The sequence below is a fragment of the Protopterus annectens genome, chromosome 1.part0 (assembly GCF_019279795.1).
Source record: "Protopterus annectens isolate FY-2018-M chromosome 1.part0, PAN1.0, whole genome shotgun sequence".
Classification (NCBI taxonomy): Eukaryota; Metazoa; Chordata; order Ceratodontiformes; family Protopteridae; genus Protopterus; species Protopterus annectens.
The window spans coordinates 1536284416-1536302856 of record NC_056725.1 but is presented as its reverse complement, the minus strand read 5'-3'; the positions used below and the strand labels follow the sequence as shown (position 1 = coordinate 1536302856).

Sequence of the window (18441 nt, the reverse complement as noted above, 5' to 3'; positions counted from 1 at the left end):
CAGTAGAAAAAATATATATATAAAAGGGGGCAGAGGATAATCTGCAGACTGCAATGTCAAACATTCTTAAGAGCATATTTAGTAGCAGGAGTTACAACTGAGTAATGCCATTGCTTACAGTTACAAGAAAGATAATTAAAACACATAGAAAAAAAGGGGTGATGAGCAGCACAGTGAAATATAATACAGTAATAAAAGCCTAACACACATGGAAAAAATTATTACATGAGTAACACTAATCCTGCCATCAGGAGTAACACTGTTATCACTTTACCCTCAGCACTGCACAAATGATGATCACTATTACTTCTTTTTTTTTAAGTTTTTATTGGATTTTTCAGTTTGTAAAATAATCACACCATCTGTCAATGTTTCTGGGACCTCAAACCTCTGTAGGACTGCACAAATCACTAGTCTATGAATGCCAGTTGGACTCTTTCCTCATCTCTAGTTTTCTCTCAACTATCTGTCTTACTGCAAACATGGGGTCAGTTGTGCTCCATCCTGATCTGAATTTGAACTGCTCACTTCCCATCTTAGTTTGTACTACTCTGTGTATTCATTTAGCAATCTTCTCTCCAAAACTTTCATGCAATGTGACAGGCATTTGATACCTCTGTACTGCCCACAGTTGTGGATGTTCCCTTTGTTGTTGTGCACTGGCATGAGTATGCTTATTCTCCAGTTATCTGGGATACACCTTTCTCTTCACACTGCTATGACAACCCTCAGGAGCCATTTCTCCCCATCTCACCCAACATCGTTATCATATCTACTGTGACCTCATCTGAACCTGCTGCTTTCCCTGACTTCATTTTCCTTAGTGCTATTCTTACTTCTTCTGTGGTGGGCTCCCCTTCTTCTCCTGTTACGGCAGGCTGTGTCTGGGGCAGTACAGCTTCTGTGGGGTTTTCTTCATTCAGAAGCTGCTGGAAGTGCTCCTTCCTTCTGCTTTTTATGTCCTCTGGACTGGTGAACAGATTGTTGCTGGCATTCCGTATGATGGGTGTCTGACTATCTTTTTTATCTTTCTGACCAGAAGCTGGTAGAGTGCCTCCAAACTCATTTCTTAGCCTAGAATCTAAAAGAAGGAGGCAGAAGGGAAACCAAGATTCTTTTATTCCACAAAAATGAGAGATTTTGTCTGAATTACATGAACTTCATCTGAAAAAACTGCTATTGTACACCCACCTCTTTAAATACAAGTAACAAGTCAGATGTCAAGTTAACAAAGAAGCTGGTTAATTAGTGTGCCCTCTCAGCAATTTAAAGAGCCCTTTACAGTTTTTTGAAAAAAAAAAAAAAAACATACACATTGTTAAGTTAAACCATAAAAATACAATCATTTTTTTTTTGTGTAGACCAAATACCTTTTAAGTAAAAACTTTAAAGCACTTATTATTAGTCTGCAAAACACACTAAGCTTCTAAAAGCCTTAATAACTGAACAAGTTTAGTTAACAGAATGCAACTGACATACAGAAATTCCTGTACAGTACAGTACCTATATTCTAAACAGTATAGCCATATCCATATACATAAATTCACACAAGTGTGTATAAATATGTATAGGCACATTATAAATCAAAATAACTATAAGAACAAAATGAAGAAATGAAAAACTAACATAAACACATAACCATAAAGACAGAGAAGTACATCTAGCATAAAACTAAACACATTGCATACAGTTATTATGGTAATGATTATTCAAGTCCCTGTATGAAGGTTAACCTTGCTAAAAATAACTACAAATAATAGGCAGACTTCAGTCTCAACAAGCTGGCTAGGGAAACATTCCCATTTAAACCTGGTGGCTCCGTGGCATTACATCTAATCTGCCATTTAAGTTCTTTGTACACTAAGTAATCATCACTTGAACCCCCTCTGGGATCTTGGTCAACATTGATCAATAATACAGTGCTTAAATGCCTAAGGGGTGCTTTCACATGTTTACTAAGTACATTTCTTTCATTCTATGCATGTCATATTGATGCTGGTAAATCCTGTTTTTAAATTCTTAGTTTTCCCTATGTAATAACTGTCACATAACTGGCACTTGACCACTCCCTTTGAGTAACAAAATATCTTTTTGTTAACCTAACATAACCCAGTCCTGGTATCTTGAATATCTCCTTTCTGTTATAAATTTGCACTGAGAACAGTTTCCACACTTTACCATATGTCATTCTCTTTTTTCTAAATAGGTAAACACAAATAATGTCTTAAAATTGATGTATTTTTTATAAACGATACAAGACTTGTCACCTATAATATTCAAATATTCCTGGTCAATTATGAATAAATTCCAGTTTCTCCCCACAATACCCTGTTTCTCATTGAACTGTAGATTATAGGGAAGGATCAAGGACCTTTGAAATTGTTCCTTTGGTTCTTGCAATCTTATCCGATGCCCAGCAGGAGTAAGTTCTGCACCAGACCCAAGTAATGGTTTGTACATGCTCTGCTCCCTCTTTCTAGACACTTCAGAAACACTGTTCTGTACAAAGGATTCTGGGTAACCTCTCTTCTTTAACATACCTTGAAGTTTTCCACATTCTTTGCATATACTTGGTCATCTGTGACCATTCTTGCCACCCTAACATACTGTCCCTTCACAAGGGATTTCTTTTGGTGTATAGGGTGACACCTCTCATAATGAAGGAGGGAACTCAAGTATGTTGGTTTTCTATATAAACTTGATTCAAACCTGTGCAGTACTATGTTCTTATAAATACATCTTAATAATTTACTTTTTGTTCCTGAACCTCCATTTTAAACCTTAAGAAACTGGCAGTTGAATTTAGATACTGGAAGAATTCATCCAGACTACTAAGGTTGTCTCTCAAAAAAATAATAATAGCATCCTGGTACCTACCATACAAAATCCAATAATCTCTAAATTTATAATGAATAAAGAGGACCAGTGGAGTGAATGCTCAACGGAGCAACAAGCTCAAAGATAAATAGTTAAAAACAAACACCGCTGAGCAAAACAATGGAGGATTGCAGTCTCATTTAAATCACAAGTAGCTCCTAAATCCAATAGCCAATGATGTAAATAATCCAAGTGCAGGCGAGGTATGTAAAAAGCAGGTTTATTAATAAAAAGAGGTGAGCGCTTTCGCATGAGCTTCTTCAGACCTATACAACTAAACTGTCTGTAAACATCAGTTTAAAAAGCCAAAATGGCGCCAAAATCCTGTCCATTATTTAAAGGTACATGGCTCATTAAAAATATCATGTAAAAAAGTCATATATAAAATTCCTATACACCATCATAAAACAGTACGGCATTTCAAAACAAAGCCATTCATATTCATATCCATTATTGGAATAAATAAATCAAAAGTATGTGTGACAGATGGGGGGGGGGGGGAGGGAAAAAATTTTAGTAACATAACTATCAAAACATTGACAGAGCATCTATGCATATAAAGGTTCAAAAAGACCCTACTGGCCACAAAGTAAAAAACTCTTCATAGCCTCTTAACATCTTTTGGACAATAACCTTCTTGATTTCAGCAGAGGTCGCAGGGGAACTCTTCCATTGAGACCTGGGGTGATATCTGCCCTAAACTTAATAATCCAATGGATTTCCCTGGTCTCTGTATAATTGTTAATGTCCCCTCTCCTGTATGTCCTTGAGATCTGTTCCAAGATCCTGAACTTAAAACGATGCTCTTGACCTTTGTCATTAGTGTGTTTGGATAGTGCATTATGTGTAGTACCTCTCCTTGTGTGGTATACATGCTCACGAATCCTATCCCTCAGTGTCCTATTGGTCTTGCCTACATAGTAGGCTGGACAGACTGTGCAGCAGGCTAGGTAAACTACATCTCTGGACATACAATTGCCCTCGTCCTGATGTAGTAAATACCCGAACCATATGGATATCGGAAGACAGGGTCGGTTTCTATATATGGACAAAAATTGCATTTGTCGCTTGTGCTCATGTAGGGGCCCATCAAAGCCGGTGCATGATTACGGACCCTTCGGTAGCAGTGCTAACTCTTTAGCTTCTTTTATTCCGATGCGAATCTAGGTCAGTACCTGTAAGGCTCTTAATAGTTGGGTCAACTGATAAAGCGTGCCAATGCTTAGAGAAAATATCTTTAAGTGTACCTACATCCTGGTGTAAAAATGGGAAATGCAATTCCATTGTCCATATTTGAACCGGCCACTTGGCTCTCCAAGGCATCACTGGCCCCTCCGGCGTATATTTCAACAGCACGATCTGAGAAATATGGTTTCGCTCTGTCTATCCTCAGATCTGCAATGCCCGCCATCCCTCTGGAGATATCTAAGTGGTCATAGCCACGTTCCCTCAATTTGCTGCTAAGGTCTCCTAATTCACTTGCCAGATGACTGTCTAGGCGTGTATATCTAGACATCGCATTGATTGTCCCTTCACTATGTTCTTGTATACATAGCCAGGATGCATGCTCGAGCGATGCAGCAGTGTATTCCTATAGCAGGTCTTGCGATAAACACCCGTGTTGACTATCCCACAGGGTAATTTATCAACAAAGACATCTAAAAAGGAATAGTGGTCTTGACCAATCCATAGTAAACTTCAGAAAGGTGACAGACATGTTGATCTGTGTAAAAGGACTCTAATTGTATTGTAGAGCCACTCCACACAAGGAAGAGATCATCCACAAAACGCCTATAGAATGGTACTGACTCCTGAAACAAACTATTCTGAAACAAGAAGCTATGTTCCCACTCTGCCATCACCAAGTTGGCGTAGCTATTGGCACAGGAAGTGCCCATAGCTACGCCATCCTTCTGCAGAAAAATCTTGTCATGGAAACAAAAAAGATTGGATTCTAAAATAATAGCCAACAACATAAGAATCAAATCAACATCATACTTCAGAGGAGGTCGGTTCTCCTCAGATATGCACCTACCATTGCTCTACCTTCCTCATTGGGTATAACCGTAAATAAGGACTGAACGTCCATGGTGACCCATATGAGGTCTTCAATTCCAGAACAAGTGTTGATATATTGGTAGAAATCCAACAAAAACTGTCTGGTATCCTTAAGAATGAACCTATTGGCATCAACCAATGGTCTGAGTTGTGCCTCAACAAAAAGTGACAGGGGTTCAGTTGACCACCCTCTCCCTGCAACTATGGGTCTAAGAGGTGGATGTAGTGAATCCTTATGGATCTTTGGGAGACCCTGAATGGTAGGTAATAGGGGATGAACCACATTGAAAAATTCATATAGAGAAGTATCAATAAATAATCCAAGTGCAGGCGAGGTATGTAAAAAGCAGGTTTATTAATAAAAAGAGGTGAGCGCTTTCGCATGAGCTTCTTCAGACCTATACAACTAAACTGTCTGTAAACATCAGTTTAAAAAGCCAAAACCTCAGCCTTATACAACGTAGGGCCTTGGACTCCCTACGTAACAACAGGGAGATTATTATCCGACCCGCAGACAAAGGAGGTGGGATTGTAGTTTTTGACATGGACAGGTATAATAATGATATGCTACTAATGTTGGCTGATGACAAGTTTTATGTTCCTATTACCAATGATAGGGTGGACAGCATCATTGAGAGCATACGCTCCATATTATTTGGTCTTTTTGATAATGGTGTTATTGATACTTCTCTATATGAATTTTTCAATGTGGTTCATCCCCTATTACCTACCATTCAGGGTCTCCCAAAGATCCACAAGGATTCACTACATCCACCTCTTAGACCCATAGTTGCAGGGAGAGGGTGGTCAACTGAACCCCTGTCACTTTTTGTTGAGGCACAACTCAGACCATTGGTTGATGCCAATAGGTTCATTCTTAAGGATACCAGACAGTTTTGTTGGATTTCTACCAATATATCAACACTTGTTCTGGAATTGAAGACCTCATATGGGTCACCATGGACGTTCAGTCCTTATTTACGGTTATACCCAATGAGGAAGGTAGAGCAATGGTAGGTGCATATCTGAGGAGAACCGACCTCCCTCTGAAGTATGATGTTGATTTGATTCTTATGTTGTTGGCTATTATTTTAGAATCCAATCTTTTTTGTTTCCATGACAAGATTTTTCTGCAGAAGGATGGTGAAGCTGGGGGAACTTTCTGTGCCAATACCTCCACCAACTTGGTGATGGCAGAGTGGGAACATAGCTTCTTGTTTCAGAATAGTTTGTTTCAGGAGTCAGTACCATTCTATAGGCGTTTTGTGGATGATCTCTTGCTTGTGGAGTGGCTCTACAATACAATTAGAGTCCTTTACACAGATCAACATGTCTGTCACCTTTCTGAAGTTTACTATGGATTGGTCAAGACCACTATTCCTTTTTAGATGTCTTTGTTGATAAATTACCCTGTGGGATAGTCAACACGGTGTTTATCGCAAGACCTGCTATAGGAATACACTGCTGCATCGCTCGAGCATGCATCCTGGCTATGTATACTAGAACATAGTGAAGGGACAATCAATGCGTATGTCTAGATACACACCCCTAGACAGTCATCTGGAAAGAGAATTAGGAGACCTTAGCGGCAATTGAGGGAACGTGGCTATGACCACTTAGATATCTCCAGAGGGATGGCGGGCATTGCAGATCTGAGGATAGACAGAGCGAAACCATATTTCTCAGATGGTGCTGTTGAAATATGCTGGAGAGGCCAGTGATGGCTTGGATAGCCAAGAGGCGGTTCAAATATGGACAATGGAATTGCATTTCCCATTTTTACACCAGGGATGTAGGTACACTTAAAGATATTTTCTCTAAGCATTGGCACGTTTTATCAGTTGACCCAACTATTAAGAGCCTTACAGGTACTGACCTAGATTCGCATCGAATAAAAAGAACTTAAAGAGTTTGCTCTGCTACCCAAGGGTCCATAATGATCCACCTGCTTTGTTGGGTCCCTACATGACCACATGCGACAAATGCAATTTTGTCCATATATAGAAACCGACCCTGTCTTCCGATATCCATATGGTTCGGTATTTACTACATCAGGACGAGGGCAATTGTATGTCCAGAGATGTAGTTTACCTAGCCTGCTGCACAGTCTGTCCAGCCTACTATGTAGGCAAGACCAATAGGACACTGAGGGATAGGATTCGTGAGCATGTATACCACACAAGGAGAGGTACTACACATAATGCACTATCCAAACACACTAATGACAAAGGTCAAGAGCATCGTTTAAGTTCAGGATCTTGGAACAGATCTCAAGGACATACAGGAGAGGGGACATTAACAATTATACAGAGACCAGGGAAATCCATTGGATTATTAAGTTTAGGGCAGATATCACCCCAGGTCTCAATGGAAGAGTTCCCCTGCGACCTCTGCTGAAATCAAGAAGGTTATTGTCCAAAAGATGTTAAGAGGCTATGAAGAGTTTTTTACTTTGTGGCCAGTAGGGTCTTTTGAACCTTTATATGCATAGATGCTCTGTCAATGTTTTGATAGTTATGTTACTAAAATTTTTTCCCTCCCCCCCCCCCATCTGTCACACATACTTTTGATTTATTTATTCCAATAATGGATATGAATATGAATGGCTTTGTTTTGAAATGCCGTACTGTTTTATGATGGTGTATAGGAATTTTATATATGACTGTTTTACATGATATTTTTAATGAGCCATGTACCTTTAAATAATGGACAGGATTTTGGCGCCATTTTGGCTTTTTAAACTGATGTTTACAGACAGTTTAGTTGTATAGGTCTGAAGAAGCTCATGCGGCGCCACCTCTTTATTAATAAACCTGCTTTTTACATACCTCGCCTGCACTTGGATTATTTACATCATTGGCTATTGGATTTAGGAGCTACTTGTGATTTAAATGGGACTGCAATCCTCCATTGTTTTGCTCAGCGGTGTTTGTTTTTAACTATTAATCTCTAAATTTAGAATTGAATACACAAAATGTTTCCCATTAGGCAAGAGCAATGTTGGCAAAAATAGGGACACATATTGCCCCCATTGCAACTCCTTGGGTCTGTTTGAACAACTGATTTTCAAAAATTAGAAGATTATTTTCCAAGACTACTTTCATGAAGGACCTAAATATGGACAACTTAGCTGAAGTAAATTCTATGTTTTCTACAGGACCTCAAATACAATTCCAGTCCTTTTTGATGGGGAATAAGTAAGTACGTATCACAAACATCAATAGTAAGAAACCAAAGGTCGTCAGAGTAAATCCCATTAGTTATTTTTGCCAAAAAATCCCATGAGTCCTTACATAAATAAGTAAATTTTTCCAGTGTTTCCTTGATATTCTAGTCAATATACTTAGCCAGAGGGACCGTGATAGACATCCTTGCATCCACAATGGGACGTAAGGGGGGGGGGGGTGTTTAAATCCTTATGAACTTTTGGGATACCGTATATGGTGGGTATCTTAGGGCAGGGGACTTTCAAAAATGATATTAATCAAAAAAATCTCTTGGTTCAACAATATGTCCTCTAACATCAAATTTATATTTTTATAAGCTATATTTAACTCATTCCTTGAAACTTTTGTATAAGTGTCAGTATATAATAAAGAGAACATTTTGGTAATGTAATCATTTGAATTCATCACAACTATCCCCCACCTTTGTCAGATTTCATCACTCTTATATTTTTGCCAGTACTAATGCTACTAAGTAGATCATCTTCCCATTTTGAAAGATTAGAATGGGTCCCTTGCATGTTTCTGTCTTTCTTCATGACTTTAATGTCACTTTCACACAGTTTTTCAAATATACCAACCACAGGGTGTATAGGTGGAATAAAGGTACTGGGTCTTTTCATGCCTGAAAATGTGTCAGGATTGTGCCTCCTAAACAAAAATGCAAGTCCAAGTTTCCTACAAAAAAGTTTCAATTGTAACAATGTCTCCACTACATTGGCTCCTCTTGTTGGGCAAAGGTTAAACCGTTGTCCAGTAGGTCAGCTCATGCAGTAGTAATAGGGGCATCACTATAGTTAAAGATTTTAAAGTCACCCTTGGAATTATAAGCAACTTTTAAAATCTCCTCTTCCATCTCCCTCTCCCCCTCTCTATATCCTGCTTGCAATTGCTATTGTCTGTAATTCCTCCTCCTTTTGTTCAATAAGCTGTGTGACCTCCTCAAGGGTGAGTACTCTAAAGGGTCAGCTACATAGGATCATAGGAGGTTACTAGGCTAATGGCCCTGGGGCCCTTCCAAGCCTAGCCAAGAGTTTATCCCCAAAAAGAAACCTCAGTCAGCACCTGTTGTCCCTGTCAATGAGGTACACAGGTGGAATCCCTGGGACAAATTTGTGGTTTCCCATCCACTCATCAAGGTTGCTCTTGAAGAGGATCAGCTAGGTGCTCTGTTTGACATGTATGGGAAGTCTATTCCAGAGATGGGGCAGCCTCTGGGAGACAAACCTGTCTCTCCAGCAGGTTTTGTTGATGTTGCATATTAGATTCAGGCCTTTTGAGTGAGTAGTGCGTGAGGAGTTAGACTTATGGATGTGGAGCATCTCTAGTAGGGCAGGGTCCAAGATTGGCTTGTAGGCGAGACACAGATCACCCCTGTGCAATCTGTATGATACCAAGTAGAATGATAGTGATTTGAGCCTGTCAACATAGAACAGGTGTTGGAGGCCATGGATTCTCCTTGTGAGGTATTTCAGTGGCCTTTCCAGTTGGTGCAGATGTTTGGAGAGGTCCATCCCAAACAGGGCATTATACTTAATTATTGGTCTAATGAGGGAGGAGTATAAAGAGGTAATAACCTCCTTTCTTCTGGATGCAATCCCTTTACTTATGAGATGAACTAAGTAAAAGGCTTTTTTGACCACTGCCGCTACATGATGGTCGAATGTGAGGTTGTTCTCAACCTGAGTGCCCAGGTCTCTCACCACAGGTTGTGTGTTTAGGGGGTTGCCGTTAATGTGGTAATTAGTAGGGGTCGTGTTTTTGCCGAATGGTATGATGATACATAGTTTTTGCATTTAGCTTGAGGCCATGACTTTGGCACCAGTCATTAGTTGCTGTGAGACCCTCTTGCAATATAACATCATTTGGGAAGTCAGTGACAGCACCCAACTTACAGTCGTCTGCAAATTTGGTCAGCCACAGTCCTTTTGTCTTTGCCTGGACCTCTGAGAAATAGATGCCAAACAGGAGGCATCCCAGGACAGATCCCTGGGGAGCTCCAATAGTGACAGGTCTGCTATTGGAGGTGGAGGTACCTATTTTGACTTTGAGGGTCTTGTCTGCGAGCCAGTTGGCCACCCACCTGATGACATAGGGACTTACACCAAGTTGTGTTAGTTTTCCATGATGCCCGAGTGGGGGATTGTGTCAAAGGCCTTTGCCAAGTCAAGGTAAGCTGTATGTACTGACTTTCCCTCATCTAGGGCCTTGGTGACAGTCTCAAAGAAGTCAACCAGGTTCAACAGGCAAGATCTGCCCTTGACATCTTCAAATTCATTTTTGTCACCTATTTCATCCATGTAGGTATCAGAATTAACATTGTTGGTATTGTTTGTACCATTACTTACCACCTAACCCTTTATAAATGGGGGAAAGGGGTAGGCCTGATAATTCTCATATTCTGTCTTGTCACTGTTTAACTTTCTTTCCTTCTCATTTTCTAACTCAGTAATACTATTATCAACAGTAAAAAATAGATGCTATGTTGTCCCATCATGCCTTCATTCTTGCTGGTTGGGTCTGGAGCCAATCCTCATCTCTGACTCGCCTGATTTACTATAGCTCAAGAGCTTTTACTGGTTCGAGGCTAACTCCTATCCCAACATGCCTAGCAGTAGCTACCCATATCTCGTTTGGTGCTTGCAGCGTCGAGATTGCGACTACTGACTCAGGCTAAGTACTTTGTGCTTTTTTCACTTTATCATTATCCTTAACAAAGTTTTGTTGTATTGACTTGTTAGAGTGTTTGCTATCCCCTGTTAGTCTAACTACCCCCTTCTCTGCTTATTGTGGGTGTTTTTGGCTGTCGTTTTCTCCTCAGGCCTTGCTTTCCCCTTCGAGCCCGTTTAAATTAGAGGGATCTTCTTTTTCCCCACCCTTTCTGGGATAGCCGTTTAAGTTAGAGGCTCTCCTATTGGGGGAGTCGCCATTTAAGTTACATGCTCTCCCCCTTTCTTCCTTCTCCCCTTCAAAAAAAAAAAAAGTTCTTCCTTTTTTGTTGTTTGGGCTAGCTGTTACAGCCTGGTTGTAGTTAGTTGTGTGCTGTTAGCTTATAGCTTTGTGTTTTTCTAGTACTGTGAAAAATTATTTTTTTCAATTAGCACCATGTCCAAAGAGTCGAAACCCTCTGGGTTCAAAAAATGCGACTCGTGTTGCCAGAAAATGTCCCTTATGGATGGGCACATGAGTTGTGTATATTTTTTAGGGGCTGTTCACATGCAGGACTCTTGCTCGATCTGTCATGCTTTCAGTTCCAGAGTCCTGCAGGAGAGAAGAAATAAGCTAATTTTGCATGGCCTTCTGAAGAACCTTGAATATTCTTCGTCTCAGGGTCCTCAGCCAGCTAAAATGTCTGAGAAACACGCCAAACCATTGGTTCTGGGTTCAGAACAGACAAAAACCACTGAAAAACCTTCGGCTATGTCGGCTCCCAGCATTGGCTCAGACAAAGCTAAGTCTCCGGCGGCTCCATCTGTGTCCTCGGAGCCAGCCCGTACCCATAAGAGAACAAGGTCTCCTTCTTTGGAGCTGGTACGCTCTGCTCCACAATCTCCTCTGCTGCAACCTGGAGTGGGCAGTCACCAGTTCTCTTTGCACTCCTCTCAGTCCTCCAGGCTTTCAGACCATGACATGGAGAGAGTGGTCAGCAGGCTTCTCAAGTCATAGGCACTTGCTAAATTACTTTCGAGCCCATCCAATAAGGAATTGGCTCCTTCGGCCCATCCAGATTCTCCATCGGTTCCTCCTCTGACTCTCTTGAGCTCGGAGCTGGAGTGCATGGAGGTCATGGAGGTGGAACCATCGGCTCCAGTTTCTTCTCCTTTATCGGTTCCAACAACCACTCTGATCTCCTCAGTGTCTCAGTCTGTCGAGGGATCTGGGTGCTGAAGCTCTCTCGCTGGCTCCGGAGGGGGAAGTGGCATCGGACCCTTGTCTGACCCTGCTCTCCCTCTTGGAGTTTTGGCACAAGTGAACTTGGCTCCCACATCAGCCTCGAAGCCGTTGCTCCCAGTTCGCAAGAGATCTCTGGACTCTTCAGAGCCAGTGGCTCTTTCGACTCGGGACTGTGGCACCTTTGAGGTGATGAGGAGCATGCTGTCTCCTGAGACTGCTCCACCCTTGGCTCCATTGGCTCTTTCTCCCTCAGTGCCTGTGCCTGCCTTTGACCCTTCTTCTGCCTCCAAGCGTAGGGAAGCTGTGTCTCAGGAAACCCCATTGGGTGACCCCACTTCTTCTAAAAGCTCCCCTGAGCATTCGGAGGAGGTCCCTTGGAAGAAGAAATGTAAGTGGAAGCATCTAAACTCCCCTGAGTCTATCACTTCAGATACAGACTTGGATGAATCGGAAGGGTCCCCACGGTCCCCCTCTGAGGATGTCTCATTTTCAGACATCTTGGAAATCCTTAGACAGAGGGGTGGCTGGAAGTCCATAGCCACTTCTGAGGATGAGTCTGTCTACCTGGATGCATTTGGTTCCCGACCCTCCACCTCTTGGGTGTCTCCGTCTTTTGAGCCACTTTTGTCTGTAGTGAGTCGAAAAGCGTGGAGCGCTCCAGAGACTATGGAACCAGTTCCGAGGAGACCCAATAAATTTATTACTGTTCCTGAGGATAAGTCTTTCCTTTCCAAAGGGGTCCCTTTTGATGCCATGGTGGTGGCAGCAGCCATTAAGAAGGACCTTGTGGAAACTTCTTCATCTGTCCATCCGCTGAACAAGGAGTCTCAATTGATGGACAGGTATGGGAAGTGTATGTTTTCTTCAGCGACCTTTACTCTCAGGTCACTGAATTACTTGTCTCATTTCACACGACTTCAAAGGGATCTCCTGAAGGAGCTAGGGGATACCCTGCAAGATCCTACAGCTGAGGGACTTACGAACAGGGCAACTTCCCAGCTTGCAACATTGACCTCTGTGGTTAACTCCTCCATGAGGCTCATTTCTTATACGGCAGATGGAGCGAGTAGGGCAGCAGGTACCAGAGCAGCTTTGCTGAGACACTCTTGGATGCACCTTTGTCAGTTTGTGGAACCTTTTAAGTCTTCATTTATCAACAACCCCTTCGATGGCTCATCCTTGTTTGGTCCTCAGGTAAAAGAGACTCTCACCAGGTGTGAACAGAATGGCAAGACTATCTCTGCCATAGGAGTCCATTTTTCCACTCCATCTAGACCCTATCTTAAAGGTCAGAAGAGTGGAAAGATGTGGTTCTGAAAATCCCAGGGAGCTTCGCCTGACACACTTGGAGATTTTTTCCCCAGGTGCAGAGTGGGAAACAACAATGGAAGATGCCACCCTTGTGGCAGAGGGGGTCCACAACAGCAGGGCAACAGAGATACTTTCTCTGCTAGGCCCTTCCAGCACTCCTGAAGGGAGGCCTGACTGTCCACCTCTGGAGGCAGTCGGGGGTAGGCTATCACTGTACCCAGCAGCCTGGCAACCTATCACAAGAGAAACATGGGTACTATTGATAATATCCAGGGATTACAAAATTCCTTTTTCTCAGTCTCCCCCCTCAAAACAAAAATGTTCTATCCCAGATGTTCCACCCAGTCTTCAGGATCATGCAATCCGAGAGGTTCAAAGATTGTTAGAAAAAAGAGCCATCCAAAAAGTCCCCGCAGACCAAATCAGATCCAGAACTTACTCAAGGTTCTTTTTAGTTCCAAAAAAGACAGGGGACTGGAGACCCATTTTGGATCTCAGCAAGCTAAACCAACTGGTAAAAAAGACAAAGTTCCGGATGGTAACACTGCAGCCCATTCTTCCCTTCTTGGGTCAGGACAATTGGATGTGCTCCATAGATCTCCAGGATGTGTACTATCATATAAAAATGAACAGGCAATCCAAGAGATTCCTACGCTTCCAGCTGAGAGCCAGTCATTATCAGTTCAGAGCCCTGCCCTTTGGTCTCACCACAGCCTCCAGGGTGTTCACCAAGTGTATGGCAGTGGTCATGGCTCTCCTGAGGCATCTAGGATTCCAGGTGTTTCCATATCTAGACGACTGGCTTCTCACTGCTACCACAGAGCATCAACTGATCAAAGCACAGGACTATACAATCCAAATTTGTTCCCATTTAGGCTTCCCCAATCAACTATGAAAAGTCTGCCTTGTTGCCTTGTCAGTCTATTACCTTTATAGGGGCAGACTTAAATACAAGACGCATGATAGCAAAACTGCCTCAAGACAGGGTGTCAGCCATTTGTCAGCAAATTTCATTTCTCATGAAAAAGACGAGAGTTCAGACAAGAGAATTTTACAAGTCTTGGGCTCAATGGCTGTTGCAATTACACTAGTTCCTTTGACACGCTTCCACATGCGGATTCTGCAGCAGCTTCTTTTCGCTCAGTGGTCTTTCCAGGATTTACCAATGTCACACATGATCTTGATCACGGAATCTTGCAAGAAGGACCTAGCTTGTCTCCCCCCCCCCCAGGTGACTCTAGGCAGACCCTTTCTATACCCCCATCCTGTAGCCACAGTGACCATGGACGCCTCCCAGATAGGATGGGGGGGGGTGGGCATTATCTGGGACAGACTGTCCAAGGAATGTGGCAACCTTACGAGTACCATTTGCACCTCAGTGTTCTAGAGATGAGAGCGGTGCTTCTGGCGTTGCAAGCATTTCAAGACTCTCTACCTACCGGGACCATTGCAATTCAGACAGACAATATGTCAGTGGTATGATACATCAACAAGCAGGGCAGAACCAGATCTTACCCCTTGTGTTGGGAGTTGCTTCAAGTATGGCAGTGGGCGATGTCTTCCCAACATTTTCTGATTGTGATGCACGTTCCTGGGAAAACCAACGTGATAGCGGATAGGCTTAGCAGGGCTATCCTCATGCCTCTTGAGTGGTCCCTAAAGCAAGAAGTTGCAGACTTGATTTTTCGCAAATGGGGCCAGCCATGCTGTGATCTTTTTGCCACTCCCCTCAACAACAAATGCAGCAGGTACTGTGCCCTAGTTCCCCTCCAGGACAGTCACCCAGGGATGCACTTGTTCATGATTGGCCTCCGGGACTACTCTATGCCTTTCCACCTTTCCCTCTAATTCCAAAGGTACTTCAGAAAGCAAAGTCGCTGGGTTGCAAACTCATCCTCATTGCTCCTTAATGGCCTCATCAGATATGGTTCTCGTTTCATTGCCATCATCTTCAGCTGGAGCCTTGGATACTGGACCCAGTTCCAGACCTCCTGATGCATCAGTCAGGTGGGCGTCATCCTTCCCTCCAAACTCTCAAGCTGACTGCTTGGTTCCTCCACTTCTAGTCTTAGCCAGGCTCCCAAACATTTCCCCTGCTGTCCAACACATCCTAGTGTCCTCTCACAAACCCACTACCAGGAGGATTTAGACTACCAAATGGAAGAGGTTCTCTTATTGGACAAAGAGTAATGACATTGATCCCTTCACTGTTCCTGTCGGCAAGATTCTTGACTTTCTGGCTGAAACCTTCAAAAAAAGGGGCAGCTGCAGCTACTGTTAGGGTCCAACGTGCTGCCATCTCTAATTTTCTTGTAGGAGACTTGGGTTCTAACATCATGTCCCATACGTTGTGCAGAGCATTCTTACAAGGTACAACTCTTTTACGGCCCCCAGTAAGAGAACCTCCCCCCCGGGACCTAAATTTGGTTTTAGCTTCTATGGTTCTGCCACCTTTTGAACCAGCAGCATCTTGTCCCCTGAAATTTCTATCTTGGAAAACCCTCTTCTTGGTTGTTATAACCTCAGTTAGATGGGTTTCTGAATTACATGGTTTATCTATTCGCCCGCCGTATCTCATGTTTCACAAAGATAGAGTTTCTTTTAGGACCAATCCTTTCTTCTTGCCGAAGGTATGTTTAGAGTAAAACTTAAATCAGTCCATTGAGCTTCCTGTGTTCTTCCCCAATAGACAACATAGGACCAAAGACCTTAGAAAATCTGACCAATTGTTTGTATACTTTGCTGACAATAAACAAGGTTATCCAGTTTCAAAAGTGACCTTATCAAAATGGCTGTCAGACATAATCAGTTATTTATATGATTTGCGTAAAATGACAGAAGGCCCAGAGGACATTGAAACAGGGCCTTAGCCACCTCTGTTGCCTTCCAAGCTAAACTGCCTTTAGATTCAATCTGTGCAGCAGCAACATGAGAAAATCCTCATACCTTTATCACTCATTGCAAAGTGGATGTGGTCTCCTGGAATAGGGCATCCTTTGGTTCCACGGTCCAGGAGAGTTTGTTCCAGTGAGCCACCCAAGAACCAGGTGCTGGGGACACGGTCCCAGCCAGCAAGAACAAAGGTGAGATGGGACAACATAACATAAAGAAGTTATGTACTTACCATAACGTTCCATGTTTGCTGTCCTTCATCTTGCCTTCCTTCTTGTGTTCCCCGCCACTCTTTCCACCTTCCTGGAGGTTCAAAAGGAGTTCCTTTATTGGTTACACTGGCTGAGTTTCCTGCTGACATACCAGGTTAGTTAACCATGCTTTGCTTTGTTCCTCTTTCATCCTTCCTATATTAACTGCTTAGGAGCTTAGTAAGAAAATTGTTTTTTACTATGTATGTCTAGTGAGGGCTATTACAAATGAGATCTGGGTAGCTACCTCTAGGCATGTTGGGATAGGAGTTAGCCTCGAGCCAGTAAAAGCTCTCGAGCTATAGTAAATCGGCCAAGTCAGAGCCGAGGATCCGCTCCGGACCCAACCAGCAAGAAGGAAGGTGAGATGAAGGACAACAAACATGGAACATTATGGTAGGTACATAACTTCTTTTTTTGTACAAATGAATTTTAGATTAAAATAACAAATCTGACTGAATGCTCTCATCCAGTCATGCAATATCATTACCTAATACACAAAGTTTTCTCCAGTTGTCATTAATTACACAGTAAGCAACTCGCAACCATGACGTTTAAATAAAGAAATCAACACACAGTGTAAAAGAAAGTCCTTTATAAGTCCATTAGGATACTTCCAGCAGTGTCGCCCTTTCAGAATTTGCTCTCTCCTAACACATGAGACCAAAATGTTCATTTCATTGCAGTGGAGTTTATTTTCTGTGAAGTAGTTAAGGCTAAACATATCAAGTTACTTGCATTGGAATGAATACTGGTTGCAGTTCAGCTTTAAGGCTATGGCTTTAGATTGTTTTGTCTCTTCAGTGTTTAAAGAAAAGTGTAATTTACTGTGAAATGACCATCAGAATGATGATAAATATTCTAAGAATGACCAAATGCTTTCCATTTTGGCTCGTGCTTCTTATGAAAAAAATGCATAAGCATGTAAAAAATACAGAAGAAGGTCGACTCAACAGAAAGTTGAACACTATATGGTCAAGGCCATATGATTAACTTTCCAAAATGTGGAAGCTTTTGTATGGAGATTGGTACAGTGGGGATCAGGGAATTTACCCTCTTCCCCACTGTAGTGCGATCTCAGCGTTGGTATTTGCAGGGGGTAATGGGATGACTTTTCAGAAAGTTGATCAAATGGTCTCAACCATATGAAGTTTGATTTCTTGTTGAGTGGATCTTCTGAAGTAGATCCATATATATATATATATATATATATATATATATGGGTCTATATCACTTAATCGAAACCACTAACAATCGAATCCCTATTCCTCTAACCCTTTTTGTCAAAACCACAAACCATCAAACGGACTTTTAAACAAAATTTTTTTCAGGGGCAAAGCAAAGATTGGCCACCATCTGGAATTTTCCCTTTTCCCCGCTGTAGTGCGATCTTGGAGTTGATATATTTACTTGGGGGGGGGGTTTGGAGGCACAGCCCCCCCACCTGGGTAGGTTTTAAATTTTGTGAGTTTTTTGACATTCACGAGGTTGGCCTACTGTTGTTTTACCATAGAAAACATTTTGTTTAAAAGTCTGATCAATGGTTTATTGTTTCGACAAAACAGGTTTGAATAGGGATTCACTTGTTAGTTGTTTCAATTAAGTGATATAGACCCATTTTATATATATATATATATATATATATATATATATATATATATATATATATATATATATATATATTATAGATAGATAGATAACTGGGAAACATTTTCAGTCAGGTGTTCTCCTGAATATTGATACATTTTTTTTTTATTTCTACATGTGATTTTGTAGTTTAGCTGCATTTGTTTAATACTGCATCCATATTTTGAATTAGAGGATCGAAGTGAAGCCGAAGCTTGTGGAGCTGCAGCAGTTTCCAGGAATTAACAAACATGATGTAACACCATTACCCAACAACACTTCCCTTGATAATGTAATTGAAAAAGTGA

The 18441-nt window shown here is 41.9% G+C and overlaps 1 protein-coding gene across 7 annotated transcripts in view; it reads left to right on the top strand.

The window, feature by feature from the left end:
* Nucleotides 1–18441, top strand: part of FAM227A (family with sequence similarity 227 member A) — a 1098330-nt gene that overhangs the window by 360792 nt on the left and 719097 nt on the right. For all 7 annotated transcript variants that reach the window (XM_044067984.1, XM_044067970.1, XM_044067965.1 and 4 more), the window contains one exon: nucleotides 18327–18441. This exon is cut by the window's right edge and continues 29 nt beyond it. In XM_044067984.1, the coding sequence (XP_043923919.1) occupies nucleotides 18327–18441 (115 nt within the window). The remainder of the gene's footprint in view (nucleotides 1–18326) is intronic.